Below are 25,739 nucleotides of genomic sequence, written 5' to 3'. Positions count from 1 at the left end.
TTTACTGCGCTTTTCAATTTGTACATTAGTAAAACATGCGAACGAATGGCTTCACTCCTAATGGTTTGTTGTTGATTATTGTTAGTTGCTATATATTTCTTGTGTCCAGGCAGGCTTAAAAATAAAATCAATCTGGACTGTGATATAAACACGACATTATGAATTCCTTCATCTGCAAGAAATTGCTTGGAGAAGACCTCAGGCATGACTTCTCTCATTACTTACATAAGATTATGTAACTCGGCGCACTTTGCTCTAACTGTAGCAGATGTGCAGGATTTCTGAGCGGAAATTAATTGAATATAAAATAGTGCATGCCAGAAAATAAATATAAAAATCTTATTGTTGCCTCATGTGTAAATAATTTGGGTGAACCCCACGGTGTTAAATTTAAAAAACACTTCTTTTTTTTTTTTTGCAGAAACGTATTGCGATATTACTGAGAACTTTTCCAGCATAAATATTGGCATGCTTTATTCAAGTTAAAATGAAATCTGGACCGATTTTTGGCGAGATACAATCTATGTACTGGAAGAACACTGCGGAACACACGGTGTCGAAACACACTCGAACACCATAAAACATCTCGACAAACCTACTGTTGGTGAAATATAATCTCTCACTTTAGGTTTTGTGGATAATCTGTCAGTCCCACTACTAACACCGAGATTACTGAAGCGGTACATAAAGTTGAGTAGGGGGCAGGAGGGTGAGGAGTGTGTGTGTGTGTGTGTGTGTGTGTATGTGTACTCTCAGACATTGTGCATCTTTTTGTAGTAAAACAGATAGATGGGCTGGCCTCACATAAACAGCACCACTCAAAGACAGAGCAGTAATAACGGGATGGAAAGATCAATATTTACCTTCCTCAGCCGGGAGTTCTGTCCATCCAGCCACCCCGCATGATCCGTGGAGGAATGAAAAAGAGAGAGAGAGAGAGCGAGGTGTTAGAAAAGGCACATTGCAAACGCTTTGTTCAAACAGTACCGTTTTGTTCTTGTTATGTCGGCTCCGTGCCGAGCCGCTTTATCCGCCGACTCAAAGTTAATTACACAAAGACACGGTACGATGATCTGCTGTAAGATTCGGGGATTACTGAAGGGATTCTGGCTGGAGGCATCACTCTGTCCTCCGAAAGAATGGCGGTAAACTCAGTCTCCTGCTGCAACCTGATAGCAACACGGCCAGCGCAAAAGATGATCCCAACTCACACTGTTCATTCGAGAGATCATTAAAAAAACCCAAATATGATCATCGTCTATCGAACGGTCCTCAAAAACAAACGTTCATTTGAAATTGAATTCAACATGTTTTACTTCCGATTAAGGATGTTTTGTGCTCAGTGCTCGCGGAAATGAAGTGCAACGGTTTCTCTGCACTCTTGCGTCACTGCTCCGCACTCAGGAATACCTTTGTGTTCGTTCAATTTCGTGGCACCTTGCGCTCATTTTTAATGACCGCACACTGGGGTTACAATCTCAGGGAACTCGGGGCACAAGACAGGGGACACCATGGAGGGGGTCCCAACCCATCACAGGGCACAAGCGCGTGTGTTCACAATCACACGCGTTCACAATCACACGCGTTCACACACTATGGACAATTTGCCAATCAAAATGCCTACAATTCATGTCTTTGGACTGGAGGAAACTGGAATACGTGGAGGAAACCCCCGACGCACAAGGCGGCAAGCAAGTATGTGTGATTCAACATTTTCTAAAAACTTTTTTTAATTAAAAAAAAATCCCTGAATAATAAAAACAAGTGTTAGCCTAGAGAGCTGGGTGATGTGACGATATGACATCGATCTTACATACAATAAATTACATCACAATACACTTTTCCGAGTGCATCGGCAGTATGGTCATTACGTAAAAATACAGAATTCTTTTTTACTCTCTCAATTTCCTTTTGCAAACAGACCTAAAATAAACCGTAAGAAAAGTCGGGATCTTTTTCTGAAGCACTCATCTCTCAAAAACCTTCACAGCAAAAGTTCCTAAAGGTGCTTTTTCGAGGCGTTTCTTTTTGGAGAGTCTCACTGGAAGATCTTCCAAAAACCTTTTCTGCTCTTACAGTGCACTTCATGTTTTGTAAATGTTGAAATAAAGTTGTTTATATCCGTCTTCAGTCATGTATTTCTACTGTGCTTGCATACTCTTAACAAAAGCTCAGCAGAAAAAGAAAAGAAAAAAAAAGAAAAAGAAACACTGTAGTATGCCCCATGTTTCATGAAAATATTGAATATTGTAATATAATATTTTTTGCCATAATATTACAACCTGGTGAAAAGTATGTCAAAAAAGTGTCGTACCCATTTTACATTTTCAGAACCTTTTAAAATCATAATACGATATTAAGAAAAGGATGTGAGTGGGACCCGCTATGAATCTCGTGATGCTTACAAAACAATTCCGAATACATCCTACTTTATGTTTTGTTTTTTTATGTGGATGCTTGTTTCTGCCATGTGTGAGAAAATATGCAGATTTACCTCGCGACTGCAACCTTTTATCCTGCAATTGCAAGCTAGTATCTCACATTTACGACTTTTGAGTGTAACTTTGTGCTTTCGCATATTAGGCAGGTTATATTCCTTGTTGAAACACTGCTGCATATTTCTATAATGTTGTGTTTTGATTACTGGAAGCAGAAGCACTAAGTCACAGTTGTGTGACATTAAATAACTCACAATTACTTGATTGTTCTTCATTCCTCAGGAAAAAAAAACACTTGGCTCAATGACTTTTCATCATTTTTCATTAACACAACGGGAACAAATGGAAGAGAATTACTGTGGATTTCATCATGTGCTAAATCGTTAACCCGAGGTACAGGAGCTTTATGGGGTGAAAGTACAGCTGTGAAATCTTCATCTTTTCAAATTTACACACAGCGAACAAAAAGACAGGCATGAAACAACAGATGACGGAACGAAACACCAGAGAGGAAAAATGGCAGAACTAATACAGAAAAGAGAACTAGTAAAGACAGACCGGACAGACAGACCGAAAGAACTTGTACAGACTGGAGAACTAACAAAGAACTAACACTAAACTAACAAAGATGACATAAAATAAAATAAAAAAGAAATGGCATGACTATTACAGAAAAGAGAATTATTAAATGATGAAAGAAAGGAAAGAAAAGACAGAATGACAGATAAATAAAGACAGAAAGAAAGAACAACACAGCACAGTACACATATAGTAATGTATTCGTCATATGAAAGCTTTGGTACTGTAGATGTTTTCTAACGGGGGTGGGGGTTTACAGTTTACAGCTTCATGGTTAACACGTTTGCCTCGCACATCCGGGCTTAGGGGTTCGAATCCCGCCTCTGCCCTGCTTGCATGCCTGTCCCGTGCTTCGAGGGTTTCCTCCGGGTACTCTGACTTCGTTCCCGGTCCAAAAAGACGCGCTGTAGACTGACTGGCATCTCTAAATGGTCCGTACTGTGTGAACGTATGTGTGTGATTGTGCCCTGTGATAGGCTGGCCCCGACGTCCAGGGTGTCCCCCGTCTTGTGCCCCAAGTCCCCTGAGTAGTACAAGTGGTACAGAAAATAGATGGATGGAAGGATGTTTTCTAGTGAAAAACTGTCAGACGTGTAAGCGTGTAAAAGTCCGATGGTCCACACTTATATAGTGGACAACCCGCTCTACCACCTGAGCCGCAGCCGACCGAAGATAACCACCTCTAAAAATCATTTCCCAGTACACAGACAGCGATCGGTACAAATCTGTGAATGTGGACACTTGTGAAAGCAGGGTTCTCTCGGCGCTCTGTACACGCTGGTGCTGTGTGAGAGGCAGGAGGCTCAGATCACTGCATGGCCTACACACTGCTGTTGAGTCATTTCTAGAAGCTTCTCACTCAAGAGTGTGTAGGAGCAGTGGAGCATGTGGAGAGTGGGAAGGAGCAGTGAGGAGTATGATGGAGCATCTCTCTCACACACACACACACACACACACTCACTCATTACAAAACCATTAGTCTTTCTACACTCCATCATGAGTGCCACGGAGATGCCGAGCTCACACTTTACAAGTGAATGAAGACTAATCTGATTCAGGATTCAAATACCTGTGTAACAATATTCAAAATCACTTTAGTGAAATTACATTAAACTCGTCTGGTATTCTCTCCTGCTGAATAATCAGGCACGGCGTTATTCATCGGCAGGATCGGCGATAAACGGAATGAAGAAACACTACCTCGCCCACAAGAGCTCCAAGTAAACCTGTGATTGCGCTTATTCATTTCAAACCTGTAGTGTTGAATATTTGGAGCACAAACCAAACCTCTTCCAAAAAAAAAAAATATTAAATCAGGTTTAATTGGCTCAACAGTGTAATCACAATTATTTATCACAAGTTCTGCGATTCGTTCATATTAATGAATATCAGAGGATATTGAAAAGCTGAAACTAAAAACAATTTGCATGTAAAGTAAATACACAGGCACGTAAAATGTGCACATCGTGTACAGTATGTAAGGCATGTGTGTGTGAGAGAGTGTGTGGGTATATATATATATATATATATTATATATATATTATATATATATATATATATATATATAGGAATGAGAGATGGAGAAAGTGTGTGTGTGTGTGTGTGTGCGCGTGTGAGAGAAAGAGATTTGAGAAAGAAGAAAAAAAAAAAAAAAAAAAAAAAAAAAAAAAAAAAAAAAAAAGTAGTCAACCCAAACATTATTAGTTTCTATCATATTGCTACCAGATGTAGCGGTAAGAAACACACTTTCTGTTTAACTTGCTTTACTTCAGAAAAAGTTACGCTTTACAAGAAACCAAGCGTCCATGGTTTTTCGCCGCATTTTGTAAGACCACGTAAATCCAAGCTCCAGCATCCCAAAATCCAAAGGTAAGTCGAAAGCAGCATTAACTCCACCATTTCCAGGTGCTACTACGTGATTTCATTTCCACCCGTATCAGCCAGGTCAGTGCCCCCCCTCTTCTCCATTGAGAAGATTAAAAGCCAAATAACATGCTGTTGGGGGGCACGGTGACTTCGCACGTTTGCCTCGCACCTCCGGGGTTTGCATGTTCTCCCTGTGCTTCGGAGGTTTCCTCCGGGTACTCCGGTGTCCTCCCCCAGTCCAAAAGACATGCACTGTAGGCTGATTGGCATGTCTAAATTCTCTGTAGTGTGTGAATGGGGGTGCTCCAGGCTCCCTGTGGCTTTGTGTAGGAGAAGCAGTACAGATAAATGGATGGATGGATGGATAACGTCCTGGGTTTTTTAAAACCAGCTCTGCAGTGGTTTCATCACTTCGGTCCCGTCCGGATCAGCACCTCTATAATTTTGTCGGCAGATGCTACCTCTTGCGTTGAGAAATGCTCGCTGTAATTAGTCATCTAGCACGGATTTCCGTATTAAACAAATCGGGAGTGCGATCTTGCACTATTATGATGACGTTTTACGGTTATGAGGCCGTTTTATAGTTATACACTATACGGCCAAACACATGTGGACACCTGACCCTTACACTCATATGTGAGCCTTCTCAAAACTTCCACCAAGTTGGAAGCACACAACTGTATAATGTGTCTTCGTATTCTGTAGCATTACAACTTTCCTTCAATGGAACTAAGAGGCCCAAACCTGTTCCACCACGACAATGCCTTTGTGCACAAAGCGAGCTCCATGAAGACATGCTTTACCAGAGTAATACGTGTGTCCTGACCTCAACCCTAATAAACGTCTTTGTGATGAACTGCAACATCCCAGACCTTTTCGCTAGAGGTCAGTGCCTGACCTCATTAATGCCCTTGTGGCTGAATGAGCACAAATCCCCACAGCCACGCTCCAAAATCTAGTGGAAAGCCTTCCCTGAAGAGTGGAGGCTATTAGAAGAGCATCGGGGGTGGGGGTAAAGCATAAAGGACGCCTTTGTTTGCACTTTGGAAACCGTATTGACTTGGTTGATCTGTTAGAAACATCACTGCAGCATATTATCTGAATATAATGTTATATGAAGCGTACATAATTAGCTGTTGGGTTAAACATCCAAATAAGCGTTATTAAAAGTTTCCAGCAAGGGTTCAAACCTCAAATCACCCCAAGCTACAACCGTGTGTGCGAGAGACACAAACATCCGGGTTCGTAGGAAAAACAACTCTGTGGAAACTCGCTCATCCCGCATATCTCAGAGTAGACGTGTAAAAATGTTATTACAGGCGTCGCCCAGTGAAACTAATCCCGTCCTGATGAGGATTAAGAAATCGGTGAGAAGTCTTTACTTTGTTCTAGGATCCATGCTACTTCCTTAGCAACTCAGCTCTAGGAAGCACTCCTTCTTGAATCTTCCGACATGTCACAGAATTACCAGTCGTGCAGTCATTAGAGCCCAGACGTATGCGTGTGTGTGTGTGTGCGCGCGTGTGTGTATGTTTTCAAATGTGAAGCTCTGTCCGTCACTGTGCCTATTACAATTGGCCTTGCAACAATTACAGCTAGCATTGTGGGCAGTCAACAGGATCTGACAAACGCTGGCGTTAAGTACCAAACACCGACTGAAAAAATAAATAAATAAATAAAACCCAGTCACTCTTGAGGATGTCGAACTTGTACTGGATTTCTGTGTATAAATGAGCTGTGAAACTGTAAATGGGGGGAAAAACCTTGGACGTGAGCCTATAGATAGAGTAAAAAAATATACGGCGTCACTACATTCCTCCGTGTGTGGGTGTGTACGCGTGGATGCGGATGTGTGTGTGTACTCTGGTCCAATTTACCCTCGTTTATGATTAAATAGAAACTTGTGGTGTTTCCTTGCTCTTATCCAAATGGAAAACCTTATCAGCAAATGTGCTCTGATAAAAGTGAAGGCTTTTCTTTTCAAATCAGTCAGGCTCTTAACTAAAAATAAATAAATAAAAATCTTTTCAGAAACGGAAACGCATACACGCACAAAACAATGCCAGGCTGGAGGACACGTGCAGTGGAAACCAAAACAGACAAGTGGGCTGAATATCAAACACGCTTCCTTGAGAACATGGAAAAAAAAAAAAAAAAACATGATTGATGAGGGGTGAACTGGCTATAATGAGGTTTTACTTTCAACGTAGTTATCCCTCTTTGATTTGCTTCAGTGTGTGAAATTGGCTGCCACTGACAGACAGGGAGGGAGGGTGAATGAACTGCAAGGGAGTCGCGTAGCATGAAAGAGCGAGAACCGAAAGCTCCTCTTTGAACAACAGAGAAGAGACTCCTTTTCATCTGGAGAGAGACAGGAGACGTCTGAATGAAGGTGTGGGACCGTGAAGGGTGGACTACACGTGCTACACGTAGCAAGAGATGCCTCTTGCTACGTGACACGCTAATAAAAACCTAGCACTCTTGGGCTAGTTTTGCTCGGCAACTCCTCGATCTAATGAATGAATGTAGCCTGGACATTCGTCGACAAAAAAGACTGCAAGTGAAAATGCGATGGTCTGGTTTGGCAGCGTCTGGTTTAGAATTATGTAACCGGCCTGTGGAAAGAAACCGCACGGCTTACGTTAACGCTCTCCGAGACGTGTGGAAAAACCTGGCAGCTGGGAAGGGGAGAAATGTCTCCAACAGTCCCATTGTCCAGGTGCACGCGTGTGTCTTTACATGCACGCGAGGACAAATTCTGTCCGCGTCCAGTCACTGTACCTCCCCGGTACTGGGGCTTCTTTTTCCTCCATCTGTTACCATCATACACCAAAAGTTAAAGCAAGCTCTTAATGGGAGACAGACTGGCTTTGGAAACAGGCGAGAGACAAAGAGAGTCTTGGTGAAAAAGAGGGAGGGGAGGGGGGGCATGGGGGAGGGAGAAATGAGGGCTGAGTGGGGTTTCCCAGCCCTCCTTTGCCAAGGATTCCCTCTGTGTCATCTGGGCTGCGCCGGCCTTGATCTGCCCAGGCGCATTCCAACATACTGACTACAGCCAACACACACACACACACACACACACACACTCGTTCTCTCTCTCTCTCTCTCTCATGAAAACAAGTGCCAGCCTGTTTACACACCACCAGGCAGAGGCAAGGGGGGAAAACACTTCCTGGAAACGGTTGCCAACAACATGGAGCTTGGAACGCATGTGTCGAGGGAAGCAGGAGGAAATCTGCTGGGTTTCGAGAGCCAAACAATAATAAAAATACACTAAACCAGCGTCCCACTTTTAGAGTTCAGACATCGCATCTTCCCACATCTGTCGCAGTCATACCCTTCTTCCTACACGATGAAGCCAACGCACAACATACAATAACAACGCTACAATGAAAACCCCATTGAAGACTGCATTGCACAAGCCATTGTTTGTGCAGATGCTTGAACAGAAATACACAAAGTCTTCAAGAACAGTCGCCATGCCAACCCGGCCTGTGGGCACGCTTTCCCTGGCCGCTGCCGGCTAGCTTCGCTCGCTCGCCCAAAATAAACCTTACGCAACACGACTACGAACCGATCACGTGTCTCTGAACTGTATGGTCTTCATATACAGCAACAGTTTATGAATCGTGTACATTGCATCTTTTTAGGCTCTAATAACTGCAGCTGGTGACATACCGCTAAATACCCTACATCTACGTGAGCGCGTGCTCGGCCGCACAAGCCAACTGGCAGGACGTAAAATATCTCCCCCGGTGCCTGAAAATAACACAAACCGCACTGGGAACGGTCGCGAGAGTCATGTTTTGACCAACCTCCAACAGAAAGCAAGAGTTTAGGAACCAGCATGAACATTTGAGTACTAACCCTATTCCGATGCACGCAGTGTGAAAATGCAGAGCTGTTCGTTTTCAGCACACTTCTTTCGAAAAAAGAAACCACATCTGATGCCGAGTCAGAGTGTGTTTTCAAGGTGTGAACTTAGACGAGCCAAGTTCAGCTTCTGGAACGTATCGTCTCCTAAAATGCAGAGGATTATTTGGAGGTTCACCATCACTCATTCCTGCATGTGATCATAAATGTGATCTGGAGTGGTCAAAAAATGTATTCATTCATTCATTCAAGCTATTAATTCCAGAGGACAGGTATGAAAAAATGCTTATTAGGTTCATGCTGTGTTCAAAATCACCACAAAGCACAGGTACCCACACGTCCAACTTTACCGAGAGGCGGACCGTACTAAAGTACAGCTCCAGAGCAATTATGATAAATTTGCACAGGATAAGCGATCAGTCTTCATAATGTATGCATGGTTGTCACATTAGAAGTTCTATGCATACTATACATCAACTGTTTATTCGGTCCTTTATTATAAGAGCTTGCTGTATCCTGAGTGGCCGAGTAAGTCATGCACTCGATCGTTAGCAGGTCACGTGACCATAAAACCCCGGAAGTGTCTCTTCTCCTGCAAGTCCTTTTTGATGTCATCTATATTCTATTGCTCCGGGTCTGTAACTCGGACAGTGACCGATTTCAGTTTGGTTTCCGCGAGAAACCTCTGCAAGGTTAAGAAAAACCCTGTGGTGGAGAATGTTAAGGCAGAAAGGAAAATGTGGTTTGTCATAAGGTGACAGCTTTGTGCATACTAACCCTGACCAAGTGACACCTTCCAGAACACAAGCGGATGGATATCCTCTTAAACAAATATATAATGACACAAGAAGGTACAGTCCCCGCACAAAAGTATTGGAACGGCTAGGCCAATTCGGTTGTTTTCGCTATACATCGAAGACGTTTGTGTTCGAGATCAAAAGGCGAATATGAAACGATAGATCGGAATTTCAGCTTTCATTTCCTGATATTTATATCAAGATGTGTTGAACAACTTAAAACATACCAGACCACCCAATTTTTCTGTAAGCAAAAGTATTGGAAACATTGTGACTGATAGGTGTTTCTTGCTACCCAGGTGTGCCTTGTTAGATTAACTGTTTTAGAATATTTTTTTTTAATAGAAATATTTAATAGCTCTGAATGTCTAACTCTTGGTTTGAGCCCTGGGTTTCTGCCTGTGAAGACTGAATTTTTGTTTTAAAAAAAAAAAATAAAAAAAAAAAAAGACAAACCAACATGAAGACCAGAAAGCTGCTTATGGGAGAAAGGCAAGCCATTTTGAATATATTTGATCACTTGGAAAAATGGGTGGGTTCAAATACATGACTGTGTCAAACTGCGCTGAGGAATCCGAGTTCTAATGATGCGAGTGACATTCAGACGAATATAGTCTTTATTTATTCTCACTACTACAAATAACGTAAATATCTGGGAAACACAACGATACATGGCGGTCAAGAGATGTGGTGAAAGCAAGTGTATTGTATGCCTGTGAGACTCCTTGGGTTTGTTAACATCCCACCTGTCAGTCATGTTACAGACACACCCACAAAGTCCCTTCACTCCGCACCCATTTTTAGTGCTCAAAAATGCAAACACGGTGGAATCCATAGCTAAATGGCAACGTTGCAAAAAAAAAAAAAAGCTACTACAAAACAACATAAGAGAAATAAAACAAGAGTGGTGCTGCTTTTCCAAGATGGAAGAACCTGCTGAGCACAAAAGGTTATAGAGGCAGTATTTGCTGCACTTTCTTCCAGCAAGTTATCGGTCGAGGGCTGCAGTTAAAATATTTAAATATCTTTCGTGATTTTGCGTCGGATTCTCGTCCTTATTCCATAGTAAGCTTTTTGCCAAGGAGAACAAAAAAGTGCAACTGAAAATCAGAAAACACACACAAGCGACGTCTCGAAGAATACGGGATCCGAGACGGACACGGGCTGCAGCCAATCAGCAGTGAGGATGAGCTGTTCAATAAAGACCTTCTCCTTCCGTTTTGAGTTCGTCTCGAGTTTCTGAATTTCCTGTCATGGTTCCTAATTTACTGTTGCGTGTCTGGTTTTACTGTTGCAGTGTTCTGCATTTGCTTGAGTGGTATGCTCTGACCTGCACTTGTGTTTTTGGAATTGCTGTCGCGTTTTCTGATTTGCTGCCGCAGATTTGGTCCGTTAATGCGTTCTATACTTATGGGCCGCCCTAAATCTGATCAAAAATGTATTCTTTTAAATCCATGGGAAAGCATTTGTTAGAGACGTCGCCTAGAGAATTCGGTCCCTCCTTCAATGAAGAGGAGAAGGAGAAAGGCGGAGCAGAGAGCTGTCCAAGACGAAAACGTCAAATCATTATAGACATTTGTTAACCAAATACATAATAAGTAAGGGTGCTAGGCTGCACGAGTCAAACTCTGGTCTCATGTGCAACAAAGTTTACATTCTTCTTACATTAAATAAGGAGCACAGGCCCGCAGCGTCTGGGAGGAAGGGTTTCATGTACATAGTCATGGATGGGAAGCGGAGTCGAGTGGTAAATGTATTAAATTTGTTTACATTTTTCATTAGAGGCCAAATACTTCCAAAAGGTACTTTTGAATCTATACATGTCTTTCAGAATTTAACACCGTCAGGTTAAGATTAGGGTTATTGCACGTTATGTGCTAAATATAAAGCAGCCTCTCATTCAGACAGGCAGCATCTTTACTAAAACGTGGGTGGAGGTACGGATATAAATGAGGAACGACTGCTCGAACAACATCGCCTGTCGACCCTCGACAGAAGCATTCCTTTAAGAACTGGAAGAGGGGTTTCCATTACTTCCATTTGACAGGTAAGTATTACTATATCATAAAAATAAATAAAAAAATCAGGTTCCAGTAGAAATACGCTTTCCTAGCGTGGGAAGGACGACATGTTTAGCGCTGGAAGTGTTTCCAAACTGCATTTTCTTAGAAGCTGGATTTCTTGGTAAGGGTAAACGTCTAGGCATGTTTCTGTGCTTTGTTGTCTACTGACGTCAAGTGGGTCCTGGTCAGGAAATAAGTTATTCAAAACAAGTTTTTCATGACGGATATTGTGCCATGATAAGTCTTCCGTAGAAGCTGCTGGCATGTACCAAGAATCACCTGTTCCTCTGCTCTCAGACATGCCTGTACCTGGCTCGCTCTCCGAGATAAAACAGCTACACCGGGCAGGAACGCACATGCACACAGGTGCGCTCACACACACACACACACACACACACACAGACATGCGTGCGTACTGCGTGGAGCCTCTGGTAGAGATCCAAAGTACTGTACGTTAATTAAGATAAAACAAAAAATTTTTAAAATGTAGTAAATTGTGTGCTGTAGAATATATTTTGGTGACTAGCCGTTCTCAAAGTCTTGTTGCTCAACGCAGAGTAAAATATCGTGAGAAATGACACCTCTCTATGCACCTCTCAACAACCAGCGGCACCACATTGTCGAATTAAACTTGTTCAGCAAGCATGTGATTGGATGGTACATTTTACAGTCTATAATTTGCATTTCTATTTTATTATTTGTAATAAATTGTTGGGGCATCAAAGAGCAGTGTTTGAGGTGAATTAATGTGAGGTACACATAATCAGTATAAAATTACAATGGGGAAAATGAAGTTACTGAGAACATCGGGCCTCGTTTAACAGGTGCGACATAATTGGAGAACCCCCCCCCCCCTCCCCCCACACCAAAATAAAACCAGCAGACAATCTTATAGATCAAAAGGAGAGATATTTACTCTTCATCTGCAGAGAGAGCACACTCCATCAATACAGCAGCAGTGAGTTATCACTTCAGCTATACAACACGAGTGAGCCCACGATCAGACGAGGCGTAGCTCTTTTATAGTGAGGTGTGAATAATAGCGCAGTGTCTCACAGGTTAAAGAATAATGAATATTCATAAATGTATAGAAAGGGCATATACAAGTTTCTGCATCTCCTAAGTAAGTCATAACAGCTCCAGAAGGCGGTTCCTTGCATCGTAAAGCCGTTAACCAATATGCACAGGAACGCTCACTGATACAATCATCATACAAACAACAGGGATCAAGAGATAACACGGAGAAGTAAAATTCTCCAACAGATAAATCTCTCTCTCATTTGTCGAATGGATTTCTTCATACAATGTCATTTACACAAGAATTGTGGTAGTCACGAAAATCCGGTTAGTTAGGAAAATCATCCGTATCCTACCCGAGTTTGTGTAAATTTACGTCTGTGGGGGAGTCAAATGCAAAACCTTAAAAGTGTGACGTAAAAATTATAATTAGGGTGCACTCACACTAGGTGATCTGTACCGTGCCCGAGCATGTTTGACCCCTGAAGTCCAGTTCGTTTGACTAGTGTGGTCGCTCTGTACCGTGCCCGGCACGCTACGCTCAGGCCCGGGCACGGTTCAGTTGGACTGTGTGGACATCGTGTGATCGCTAACCGTGGCCGAGCACGAAGCATAAAACATGACGTCAGTGATGCGACTGTCAGCTGCCTCCGTAAAAATCTTCTGACACATGCAGCATGGTTAAGTGAAAATCACTGTGCTGCACAAGTGATAAATCTATTAGGCATGTGAGAGGTCCGTGTGTCACCGCGCCCCAAATGACTCCAAATAAGCCACAACAACAATAATAACAATGATAACAATAACAACAACAACAATAAAAAAAAACTTTACTTTATATAGCGCCTTTAAAAGTAGCTCGTCAAGGTGCTTTACATAAAAAAACAAAACCATGTATAGATCCAAATCATAAAAAATAAGCATGCATAACAGTCAAAAAAATAACAACAATTCAAAAGTCAAGTAAAGCTAAAAGAGTATCTTTTAAGATACGTAACGTTACAATGATGGACTCCATTGTGCTGTGCGAGAGCGCTTTTCAAAAAGGTCGCATCGTCATGACGTAAGTACGCTCGGTCCCGGAACGTTAAGTGCACTGTGAGAGCAGGCCAGCGGGGAAGTGGGGAGTATGCCCTTAAACTGAATCCGGACGCTCGTTAAGTGCTGGAACGCTTGCGCTGAACAAGATGACAATCTAATTGAAAAACCACGTGCGTTCGTGACACATATTTGCAATAAACCATGCAAAATCAAACCCAAAAAAAATGAACATTCAAGGTTTTCATTTGACTCCTCCGTATATAAGGAGACTCATTAAAGTGACTCTGATTCAAAGTGTATAACTGTGCAAGTGTACAAGTGTATAACTGTACAAGTGTATAACTGTATAACTGTACAAGTGTATAACTGTACAAGTGTACAAGTGTATAACCGTACAAGTGTACAAGTGTACAAGTGTATAACTGTACAAGTGTATAACCGTACAAGTGTACAAGTGTATAACTGTACAAGTGTACAAGTGTATAACTGTACAAGTGTATAACTATAACTGTACAAGTGTATAACTGTACAACTGTACATGTGTATAACTATAACTGTACAAGTGTACAAGTGTATAACTGTACAACTGTACATGTGTATAATTATAACTGTACAAGTGTATAACTATAACTGTACAAGTGTATAACTATAACTGTACAAGTGTATCACTGTACAAGTGTATAACTATAACTGTACAAGTGTATCACTGTACAAGTGTACAAGTGTACAAGTGTATAACTGTACAAGTGTACAAGTGTATAACTGTACAAGTGTACAAGTGTATAACTGTACAAGTGTATAACTGTACAAGTGTATAACTGTACAAGTGTATAAGTGTATAACTGTACAAGTGTACAACTGTACAAGTGTATAACTATAACTGTACAAGTGTACAAGTGTATAACTGTACAAGTGTATAACTATAACTGTACAAGTGTACAAGTGTATAACTGTACAAGTGTACAAGTATATAACTGTACAAGTGTATAACTATAACTGTACAAGTGTATAACTATAACTGTACAAGTGTATAAGTGTATAACTGTACAAGTGTATAACTATAACTGTACAAGTGTACAAGTGTATAACTGTACAAGTGTATAACTGTACAAGTGTACAAGTGTACAACTGTACAAGTGTACAACTGTACAAGTGTACAAGTGTATAACTGTACAAGTGTATAACTGTACAAGTGTACAAGTGTATAACTGTACAAGTGTATAACTGTACAAGTGTACAAGTGTATAACTGTACAAGTGTATAACTGTACAAGTGTACAAGTGTATAACTGTACAAGTGTATAACTATAACTGTACAAGTGTACAAGTGTATAACTGTACAAGTGTACAAGTGTACAAGTGTATAAGTGTACAAGTGTATAACTGTACAAGTGTACAAGTGTACAAGTGTATAAGTGCACAAGTGTATAACTATAACTGTACAAGTGTACAAGTGTATAACTGTATAACTGGTAATTAGATACTGCAATTTTATATACAGATTACAGGGTCACGTTTAAACTGCATAATCTTTTCAATCACACATACATTTAATGTAAAAACACTGCCACTTCCAAAACAAAGCAATCCAAAACAAATCCATAAATGAATCCACAAATCCATTCAATCGAGATAAAAGTAATGGCACCCTATAAAAAGGGGAAGACTTGCGACTATGCTGTGTGCCTTCACTGTTATTCTTGTCATTTTGCGCTCTCCGTGAGCTTTTGTTGTTTTGGCGTCACTAAAATGTAAATCAGCCGTGCAACGGAAGCACTTTACGCTTTACAGACGATGATCGCCATCTATTTTATCAACGCGCACACGCGAGTACGAAGAAAAATCTTTGCAAGTCTGGTGGCAATTTTTAGTTTGGTTTGTCCTAGGAGAACATTTACGCACAAATTTACTAATAAATGAGGCCCGCTGTCTGTTAACGTATTACTGAATCATCTATTTTCCTTCTTATCCTTTTCAAAATACTTTACTCATTTTAATATGATAAATGAGTATGAAAATATGATAGATGTAGGCCATGTTAAATAGACACAGCGTTACATATCAGGTATCTCAAAAACATCTTGCAGTACCGCAATACATTATTTCTGCTACATCACACTCCATTACACACAACTACTTCTGCTATGAAAGTGTGATGCGTCACACACACACACACCATGCTGCAGACTTGCTCCTCCCCGGCTGCAGAAACACACGCAGAGTAAGTTAACAGTTTGCCAGGGGGAGGTGTCGATGACTGCCGAGGTGGGAGGTGAGGAGCAGAAATGAGTGACAAGTTAGCACGCATACACATCTAAATTAAACAGAGAGACAAAAAAAAAAAAAAAAAAAAAAAAAATATGGGACAAAAGAAAAACCCAAATATAATCTTATGAATACAGCCAGTTCCTCTTCAAGCTTGTGAAGCAAAAAAGACAAAGAACAATTAGTGCATTGTTTAACTTGTCTAATAAAAACTTAGAACGGAGTTGGAAATGAGTTGCAACCGCGAAGACAACACAACGTGCCACAAGCCTCTGCACAACTTCCTTCTTCCCTCCTCGAACACTCCTTATCATTGAGCAGCAGCTACACAGAAGTGGTCGCTCGAGTCAGTGCAGTGAGACGCCACTAATAAAGAGTCGTGATGATTAGTAGCAGATCTGCAGTATCTTGCATCAAAATTAGATCAAAATGATAGGAGCCATGGTCTACATGCAGAATTTACACAAACGTCCTCTACACGATGCCTTTAGAACGCATCTGCATGCGGGGAGAAGAACGTCTGCTTCCTCTAACACACTCGCTTCACACTGTGTGTCTCAGCAACACAAGAATAGAGGTGTAAAACTCTGAAGCGACGTCCTACTTATACCCTTGTGCACGAGCTTCGCTTAGATGAGAGAAGCAGAGAAAAAAGGAGGGATGTCACATAACGCACGGAAACAGAATCGTAGCTCCGGCCAGACATGCAGGTGATGCTCAAGGAATACTGGCTTATTTAAGATGACGACAACGACAAAAACAAGAGGAATTTTTTTTTTTTCCTGTAAACGAAGCAGAAATTGGACAAGAGAGAATAGACAACGTGACATGGTGCGATTTCAACTGTTGTGTTGACCATGGTATATAAACATGGAATAATGTTTTAAAATGTACATAAAAATGTCTGGGAATGGTTTTAGATGATTTTACTTGGGGCCCAAGCACCAAAAGGTACATAGGCACTCTATTGGAATTGTACATAAATGTATGTAAAGAAATACATTGGCACTGGAGGCTAAGGTAAACAGCGATTCCCATGCGCTCTAGCAGCACCAACAGGTAAACTTATACATGTTTGCAATAATACTGACGTTTCTGCCATTTTTTATTTTTTGCAAAACATGATTTCTGCTTCTACAAATTCTTCGCAGTGTCGGGCGTTCCATCCAAACAAATTTGATACCCATGGGCCACACGTAGAATTCGCAAAAAATTCTTGAGAAATTTTGTCCAATGTGGGGCATTTCATACATAACTTGCAAACAAATCTGATATCAAAGTCACCAAACAAGAAGTCAGGGCATCTCTCTGCAACGCCTCTTCATATTGTCACCATACTTAAACACACATTTAGCAACATGAGCTGTTGTTAACCAACAAGCTTCGAGTTCATGTACAACATGGGAGGGCTACTGAAAACAGGAAGTGAGATAGCACCTCAACAAGGGCTTGATGCTTTGCCTTCAAATTAATATATCTCCTTGGAGCAAGTGCTGATGGTTCCAGTGGCTTCTGGCCTTCCTTCATTGTTTAGGGGTGTGGCCAAACAGTGCTTGGTCCCCATAATCGCTGCTTTGCAGCTATATTAATTTGATATTATTTTATTTGATTGCGAGACATTTCATAACCTTGTTCATTCTTATAAACATGTGGCAGTCCTTATAACTGCTTGGTTTAAATTGGACTAGTAGTTCATATTTTGGGAGAGGGAACCAACTAAATGAGCTAGGAAATATTATGGCTAGGTACAAATAAAACAAATAACTGAAAAGCGTACGCCCTATCTTTCAAACTTCACAAGTTCGAATCCTGAATTGGCTGTGCTATCAGGAAGGGAGGGGTGGCAATAATAATACAAATTATTATTATTATTATTATTATTATTATTATTATTATTATCATCATCATCATCTGAGCAAGTTGGATTTTTGCATATTTGTGGTTGAGACCAATTATAAACTCGAGCTTAAAGGAACATAAAGGGACATGGGGACAGTGAACAGCTAGTGTAGAGTAGTGAAGGAAAGATCAGACCTTTATCACAGACCACAGGAGTGAAGAGGTGAAATGAAGGCAGAGGCTTAGCACAGAGACAAGCAATTCAAGATAACAGTCCAAAGAAGTCAGCCACCTGACCTTTTTACGGCGCTGTAAGACACCCAATACGTGTCTGCTGAAATGGTTTCGGTAAGTACAGAGTGTTTTCAGTTATGATGACGAAAGGAAGCAAACATGAAGGCAATAAGGCTATGGTTGTAGTCAGAAATAGCATAAACACTCAAATTGGGGCTGCTCTACTTCTGCTCGCGTGCCTGTTCTGAAATGGAGAATAAAGCATACGCTTTATTCAGCACAACTCTGAAAGCTATACATCCTGATCTGGGCCTTATTGCCTGCTACACCATCTCGCAACTAAGGAATAACACTTTGGGACGTGCCGTTATTGAAAAATCATCAACGACGAGGTGGTGTGATTCGATGAGATTTTTATTCAGTACATCATTTCTCAATAGGAGCAGGTCCTGAAGTGTTTTATTCAACTTATACAAGTTGTCAATTGCTACACTTTTAGTAAGGAATGCCATTCTTTTAAAGCTTTATAATTAGTAGTTAATGTTGTGGAATGTCAACAAGACAAGTTAGTTCCTGTTATCTAACAGAGAAACCAGAAAACGGTGGAAAACTTTTATTGTTACAAGGGGATGACACCGAGGACTCCTTCTGGGAAAATGTTAAATAAACGTCTCCTTACAACAATTACATGGCTCTGATAAAGAACACGACTTTTTCCAAATCTGTTTATTATTTAGTCATAATACGCTGGCAAGAATCATACCAGAGAACGGCAGAGAAACCGGTCTCTTATTTTATTTTAAACAGGGGTTTGTGCTTTTTGTACTTCGTGAGCAATAGCTATATTCGCTGTACGATGTGTATTGTTTGTTTTAATGTACAGCTCTCCGACGATGACGATTACGACAATTACGAGATGAAATGAGGCAGCGTCACAAACGAGGTAATGCTTATTATCAGCTACAAGCTCCTCCCCTTTTACTCAACAACGCATTATGGGCTCAAGTTAGTGCAAGAAAATGCCCACGCTTTTCCTGTTCAGCAAATACAAGTCATTTCTCACCAAACCTGCTTGAAGTCCCAGAAGTCACTGCGGCAAAACAATTACAGATGACGGAAGCTGACCCATAAGTTTTTTACTTTTTAGATATGCATCTAGAAATAATGATTTTAATATATGATTTAGATAGATAGATAGATAGATAGAACATGTAACGGTAAACTCGTTAGCTTAGCTTTTAGTTAACGTGAGGTCGCAGGTGCAAACAGTGAGCTTACTACATTAAAACATGCTTAATTAACTTTTGGTTAACAACAGTAAAACTATTACCCAGCTGAAACATATTACTGAAGGAGCACTGAAAGGACGAGGGTACTGTCCCACTACTAGAAACGTGCTGGGACGGTCCATTGAGCAGAAAGATTGCAGCACCTGATGAATTCTATGTGCACCTGTCCTTCAGAGTTCGTTCTTCCAAGGTAGCCTGGCAAGACCACTCTTCACGAGGACGCGAGTCCATTCTTAGAATTGAGAAACGATTCTCCGATTCAACTTGTGCGAGGACGTTATACAGTTCTTTATGCTCAAACTTTTTTTAGCATAGCACATAAATATGTGATTTGAGAACCAGCTCAGGATGTGAATTTTTCACACTGGGTCCATCAGGGTGGCAAAACCTGGAGATACATGCACACAGAGATGGTGGAGACAGAGATAGATGGATGCCAACATGAAATTGTTTTATTAACGGTAAACAAAACAGTCGTGCTTTTAATGATGTGTCAGGCTGTTAAAGAGTAATCACTAAAGGGTTTGGGGCAGAACTGCTTTCCACCCACCCACACGCACGCATCTCCCTTTCTCCCGCTGTCTCACCCCGAGCACTCAGGAATTCAAACCACATGCATATAAACAAGTCCTGACAACAGCAAACAGCTAACAAAACCTTTTGTTAAAATAATGACTAATTACTAAAACAATACAGTAATCAAAAAGCCATGTCCATGTGGTATAAACTATTCATCACTTATCATCACTCACAGCCAACATGGCGAGGCGAGGAGATAATGGACGTACAGAAGAAAGAAAAGAAAAAAAAACCTTCACTGCAGAAGCAAACGGGTTCAAGTTAGAAAGTGAGCACAAACTCAGGCTGTGGTTTCTCGAGTGTTCTCAAAAGGGCTGAGGGTATTCCCTGTGGCTTTCTGCTGCAACGCACCAGGCAGGAAGTTGACAGCTCAGAGCGAAAGCGACACTATCAGCTACGAGTCGTCGTTTTTTTTTTTTTTTCCATGAACTCAGAGCTTGAATGGACGGCGAGATGCTCGGAGATGATCTATCGAAAAATTATTTACACGCTCTTGCTCATTCAGTCAGAGCAAGTCAGAAATCACACTGAGCTAGCTGCCTTAGCTGAAGCCTAACCCTGACCCTTGGGACAAATAGCTGACCACTGATGTCAGGTCAGATTCTTCAGAGACCGGCATGTTCACTCAGAGTTAATTAGTGCACTACTTTAACCGTCGAGAGAGAGAGAGAGAGAGAGAGAGAGAGAGAGAGAGAGAGAGAGAGAGAGAGAGAGAGAGAGAGAGAGAGAGAGAGAGAGTGTGAGAGAGAGAGAGAGAGAGAGAAATGTGTACTTCACTGCTGGGAGAACAGCTGAGACCGTCTGCAATACCCCGCTGAGACTGACAACTTTGAGCCTGACTTACTACACAAACCTCGCACCTTCTCGCAAAAACACCACTTGTGGTCCTAACAACACTTTATTTCCGGCTGCATGATCACACCCACAGCTGTACTCGCACTTTCTCAAAGCTCTGACACTATCTGCCACCCTCCACACACAGGACTGCCCGTCTGTGCCTGTACTACTGCACCGAGGAACATGAAACCCATGCCATTACAGCCGGCTTTTCACCACCATTACTATTACATCATCCGAATTAGGGATGGGCAATACGACTGAGACTTCTAACTAGATCACGATATTTCATGGTATTTTCATGATATTTCATGCAGTAACGATATCGATGATATGAAAACAGTAACATTCAACACTTTTTGGCCACAAGTCACATTAGTGTACAGTCCTGAGAGCCATGCAAAACACAAACATTGATCCAAAAAAGTCAAACTTAATCCTGACCATCATCAAATACCAATTAAGGCTAAAAAATAGAATATGAATTTCCATCTGTCTTCCATACTGTTTATTCTACACAGGGTCAAGGGGGAGCCTGGAGCCTTTCCCAGGGAGCTCGGGACAAGAGGCGGGGGACACCCTGGATGGGGTGCCAATCCGTCTCAGGGCACAATCACACACACACGCACGCACGCACACACAATGGGCAATTTAGAGATGCCAATCAGCCTAGAATGCATGTCTTTGGACTTCGGGAGGAAACCGGAGTGCCTGGAGGAAACCCCCGAAGCACGGGAGGAACATGCAAACTGTGCACACACAGGGCAGAGGCAGGATTCGCCCCCCTAGCTCCAGAGGTGGTTGATTAATGATGTAATTACATAACTGCAGGTAAACGACACACAGTAAAGGTAGAAAAGCGCACGCAGGGTGGAGGCGGGATCTGAACACCCAACCACTACGCCACCGTGCCTGCAGGATATGAATTTTATTCACAAATTAAAGTTCCACTGAAGATGCAAAACACCAATGTTCGCAGGATCCAACATCTAACCTCTGCCTTCCGCCATGCTTGATCTTCGTGCGAGGCGCGCACGCCGCGGTGTGTAAAACGCATCCTCGACTACATCGTCAATATCACGGAATGACAAATTCTTATCATGGGGAGGAATTGCACCGGTATCTCATAGGGCTGGGCGATATATATTGAAATAATATCGATATCGTGATAAAGGATTACACGATACACTTTTCTGAGATATCGCTAGTACAGAATGTTGATGTATTTTTTTTTTTTTACTTTTTTTAATCATTACAAATTAAAATGGTACTGAAGGATGTTGAGCTTTGTAGGCATTAAAGTATCATCAGAATCAGTTTAGCTGGGGGTTTTGTTTATTTCACTACTGTTTTTCAGACAGTTTGTTAGCTAAATTATATCTCGTTATATTATATATAATTATAAATGATATAACTGATATGCATCGTGTATCGTAGAAATGTCCTCAAGTATCGTGAGAGGATATTTTTGTCACGTAGCCCAGCTCTAGCAGCTAGATCATGAGGTAAAAGGGGGGTGTTTTCTGTATGTTTTCATTGCAGGTTTCGTTTACATTTCTCCACTAACATGTTTGGAATTGTGTCGAGAATTTTGCGGAATCGTATCCCGTCCTCCTATCGGTGGCTTTTACAGGAGCGTCACACTTTAAATCAAATATTTATGGCACTGCCAAAAACTCTTTGGTTGCAATGGAAATGAATTACACGTTCTAACCACCGTTCCAAAAAGTGTGCTTTTTTTACGAGGTGCGACTTTTATCAGCGACAGCAAAACGAGCCAGGCAGCTGTACGGTGTGAAGCCGGTTTAATGCTGCAGCTATACGCAGCCTCAGAAAGGAGTCGGTGTAGAGTAAAATGAGGCAAACAAATGTAAAACTACATGGCTACACAAAACACTTCGCCCGAGCCCGGGTTTACAACAGCTGCTTTTAAAGCCGGCTCTGTAACGCGAGTCAGACGTACGAGAAACACACGATTAGAGTAGAACTGCAGATGTGAAACTGAACGATGCTGGCTAACTGTAACTGGAGGCGACGATGACGAGGGCCACGCATGTAACCTGAAACGTGGTGTTTCTCTGCAGCGTGTTTTATGTCTCTCTTGAGGAAGTGGAAAACAGGTTGCTCAAGTTTTACGCCTGCAGCACTGGTCGCAGGTGCGTTATCCAGTCCTTTATCGCTTGTTAAAACGCTCTTTTAAGCCTCGCGGTGCCTGGACCTACGCATACGTCATTCTCAACGTCAGCCACTTGTACGATTCCGGGAGTCACAGTACGTGCTTTACCTGCATTGTTAAAGCTAGGGAGCGTGACACGATACTGGTGCATTAAAGTGTCGCGACAGGATATTTTCTTTCCACTGAGTCAGCCGTCGTCTTTGTGCCGTGTAGATCTTCTGCTGTGAAACTACTCGCCGTACAACAGGAAAACCACTAGCCTCACTGTCCAACCAGAACACATAACACATACTTCCTGCCTCTGGCAGCATAGGTAGTCTACCTGATTTGAAAAAGACATCTACTTGTAATCTACATGGCAAAGCACAAGCTAAATCATGTCACCCAGGGACATCTTAAATGAAACTGGTTTCGAAAGGCATTTGCCTGCAATGAATAGTGTTTTCTATTCTAATCTTAATCCAGCCTGGAGCCTCAGTGACAGCCAGATGAATGAAGTAGTTAGTACACACTCGAGAAACACAGAAGTTGGCTCCAGCTCAGACTAAAGCATGGCTTTTTAATTAATTTATTTATTTTTAATACACACCAGCCCGTCCGACATCTTGAGAGTGAATTGTGAGACATTTACATGCTATACAAGATGTGCGCGTTGTCTAATTTACACAGGCTTCACTAAAACTTAGGTTTGCTGTAACTATAGCATGCGTATGGAGTTATATTTCTGCCAAAAAAAAAAAGAAATCAAACATAGATGCCGAGTTGAAATTATCAGCACGTGACTTTACGAATCCATACTCGGCTAATCTGTCATCTGTAAACAACCCAAGTACAACTACAAATTAGGGCAAATTATGAAGATATACTATCAACTAATGTGAATTTAGATCGATAAAAGATTTTCAGATATAACATAATATTAATCAGTGCATTTATTAGCACTGAACAACTTCAGTGTTACTTAAACGAACAGCTAATAGAACATCAAATGTCTTTGCACCAAATGTTTTATGTATTCTCCCTCCTACACCATTTGAAATTCATTGGGGTTTTTTTGTTTGTTTGTTTTAAATGCAGCTCCACTGTTTTTGCTAGGTTAAAAATAAAACCCCTAAATATTCAATATGGAAATATAGCATGAAAATATCTTCAGGTATTGTGGAATGATATTTTTGCCATTTTCTTTTCTTTTTTTTCTACATAGCAACAATTGCAAATCACAATACATGTGCATGCAACTCATTCATCTTCAGCAATCGCTTTATCCTGGTCAAGGTCACAGTGGATCAGGAGCCTATCCAGGGAAAACCAGGCACGAGGCAGGAACACGCTCCGAATCGGATGCCGGTCCAGGCACACACATTAGACGAGCTAATTTACCTACTAGCATGCTTTTGAGAGATGGGAGGAAACTGGAGAACCCAGAGAAAGCCCACATGGACACTGGGAAAACATGAAAAAGTGGACTATTCCATACAATTCAAATAAATAAATAAAGAGTTTATGAAAACATACAGGCACTAACGCTACGCTTAACCTTTATGTTGTTCCACATGACCTCAGTGGTGCAAATGATGAATTTGCAAGTGTGAACATGGTTTTGAGAAACAAAAGGGGCGGGGCTAATCTTAAAAGTCTGATAAAAACAGGTAGATTACACTGGATAAACATAAACACGAGCCACTGAACGTGTGAGAATAATTTACAATAAAAGTCACATTAGTGTCAAATGATTGCGTTTGTGACTTTGAATTTCAATTCGTTTCGTCAGTAAACTAACTCCATACCTGCACTTCACCTCTTCACTTCTAGCCTCCTGCAGTCTCTCATTAACTCCGAGTAACAAACAAACAAACAAACAAACAAACACACGGAGCTACCAGCACGGCGGAGAAGCTGCACAGCACATATTTATTATTTACAACTTCCTATATAATAAAACACGCAAACTGGCACCTGGATATATCTGAAAGAAACTGCTGAATAATGTCGTGAAGTTGCACGGAGGTGAATGTGAGAAGCGGGCGTTGTAATGCAGGAGGCAGGTTAAACTCACCGTTCGGTCCATATTTCTCCACGTTGGTTTTGACTTGTTCCGGTGTCAGTCCGTTGTTCTCGTTCACATCGAAGTGTTTTAAAACTTCAGACGTGGATTTAGTGTGAGCGTTTTCCATTTCTCTTCTTGTGGAGGGGGATGACTTCCTACGGACAGCCGAAATGCATGTAGTTCTCGGTGGGTGGGTTTGTAAAAAAATATTGTTATTGTTTTGAAATATTTCAATTGAGATTAAAACCGGTTTTCCACCGAGGTCCGTTCGAGACCGCCAAGTGGAGGTGGGTCAGCTATGACTTCCACCTGCCCCTTCTGTGAGCCGTTCGCTTTCAAACCGTCCTCCTCCTCTCTACTCCTCCACTCTACTCCTCCTCCTCCTCCACTCTCCTCCTTTTCTTTCGTCGCTTCGAGCTTCAGCTCTTCACTTAGCAGGAAGGTGTGCTTCGGTACCGGTTCCGCCTCTCTCTCTCTGTCTCTCTGTGTGTGTGTGTGTGTAGAGCGGATGTGTCTGAAACCGCACACTAGTATACTACAGTACTAAGTAGTACAGTACGCCACAATAGTACAGCGCGTGCTGTTAAGTATGTGTAGTATGAATTGTAGCCCGAGTGTCTGAGCGCTCCTATTGGCTGACGCTGATGTTACCTGAATGAGAAGGCATTCATATTTTATTAATATTTCCCTCGAAATAGCGTAGTTTATACAGTGAAATTAATCCGAATACATTTCCTTCGGGGTTTTTTTTTTAATTATTATTATTCTAGAACGTGTTTTTTCGGTTTATGGTTTTGACA

General features: G+C 41.5%; 1 protein-coding gene across 1 annotated transcript in view; it reads right to left on the bottom strand.

The window, feature by feature from the left end:
• The window catches only part of atp2a3 (ATPase sarcoplasmic/endoplasmic reticulum Ca2+ transporting 3), a 90,037-nt gene extending 64,595 nt beyond the window's left edge, over positions 1–25,442 (bottom strand). The window contains exons 1-2 of the mRNA XM_017460035.3: positions 24,949–25,442; positions 864–881 (exon numbers count right to left, since the gene is read on the bottom strand). Coding sequence (XP_017315524.1) covers positions 864–881; positions 24,949–25,066 — 136 coding nt within the window. The 5' untranslated portion in view covers positions 25,067–25,442. The remainder of the gene's footprint in view (positions 1–863; positions 882–24,948) is intronic.
• Between the last annotated feature and the right edge of the window lie 297 nt (positions 25,443–25,739).

The sequence above is a fragment of the Ictalurus punctatus genome, chromosome 28, assembly GCF_001660625.3.
Source record: "Ictalurus punctatus breed USDA103 chromosome 28, Coco_2.0, whole genome shotgun sequence".
Classification (NCBI taxonomy): Eukaryota; Metazoa; Chordata; class Actinopteri; order Siluriformes; family Ictaluridae; genus Ictalurus; species Ictalurus punctatus.
Note: the sequence above shows the minus strand (reverse complement) of the source record. Positions and strands in the feature narration are given on the sequence as shown.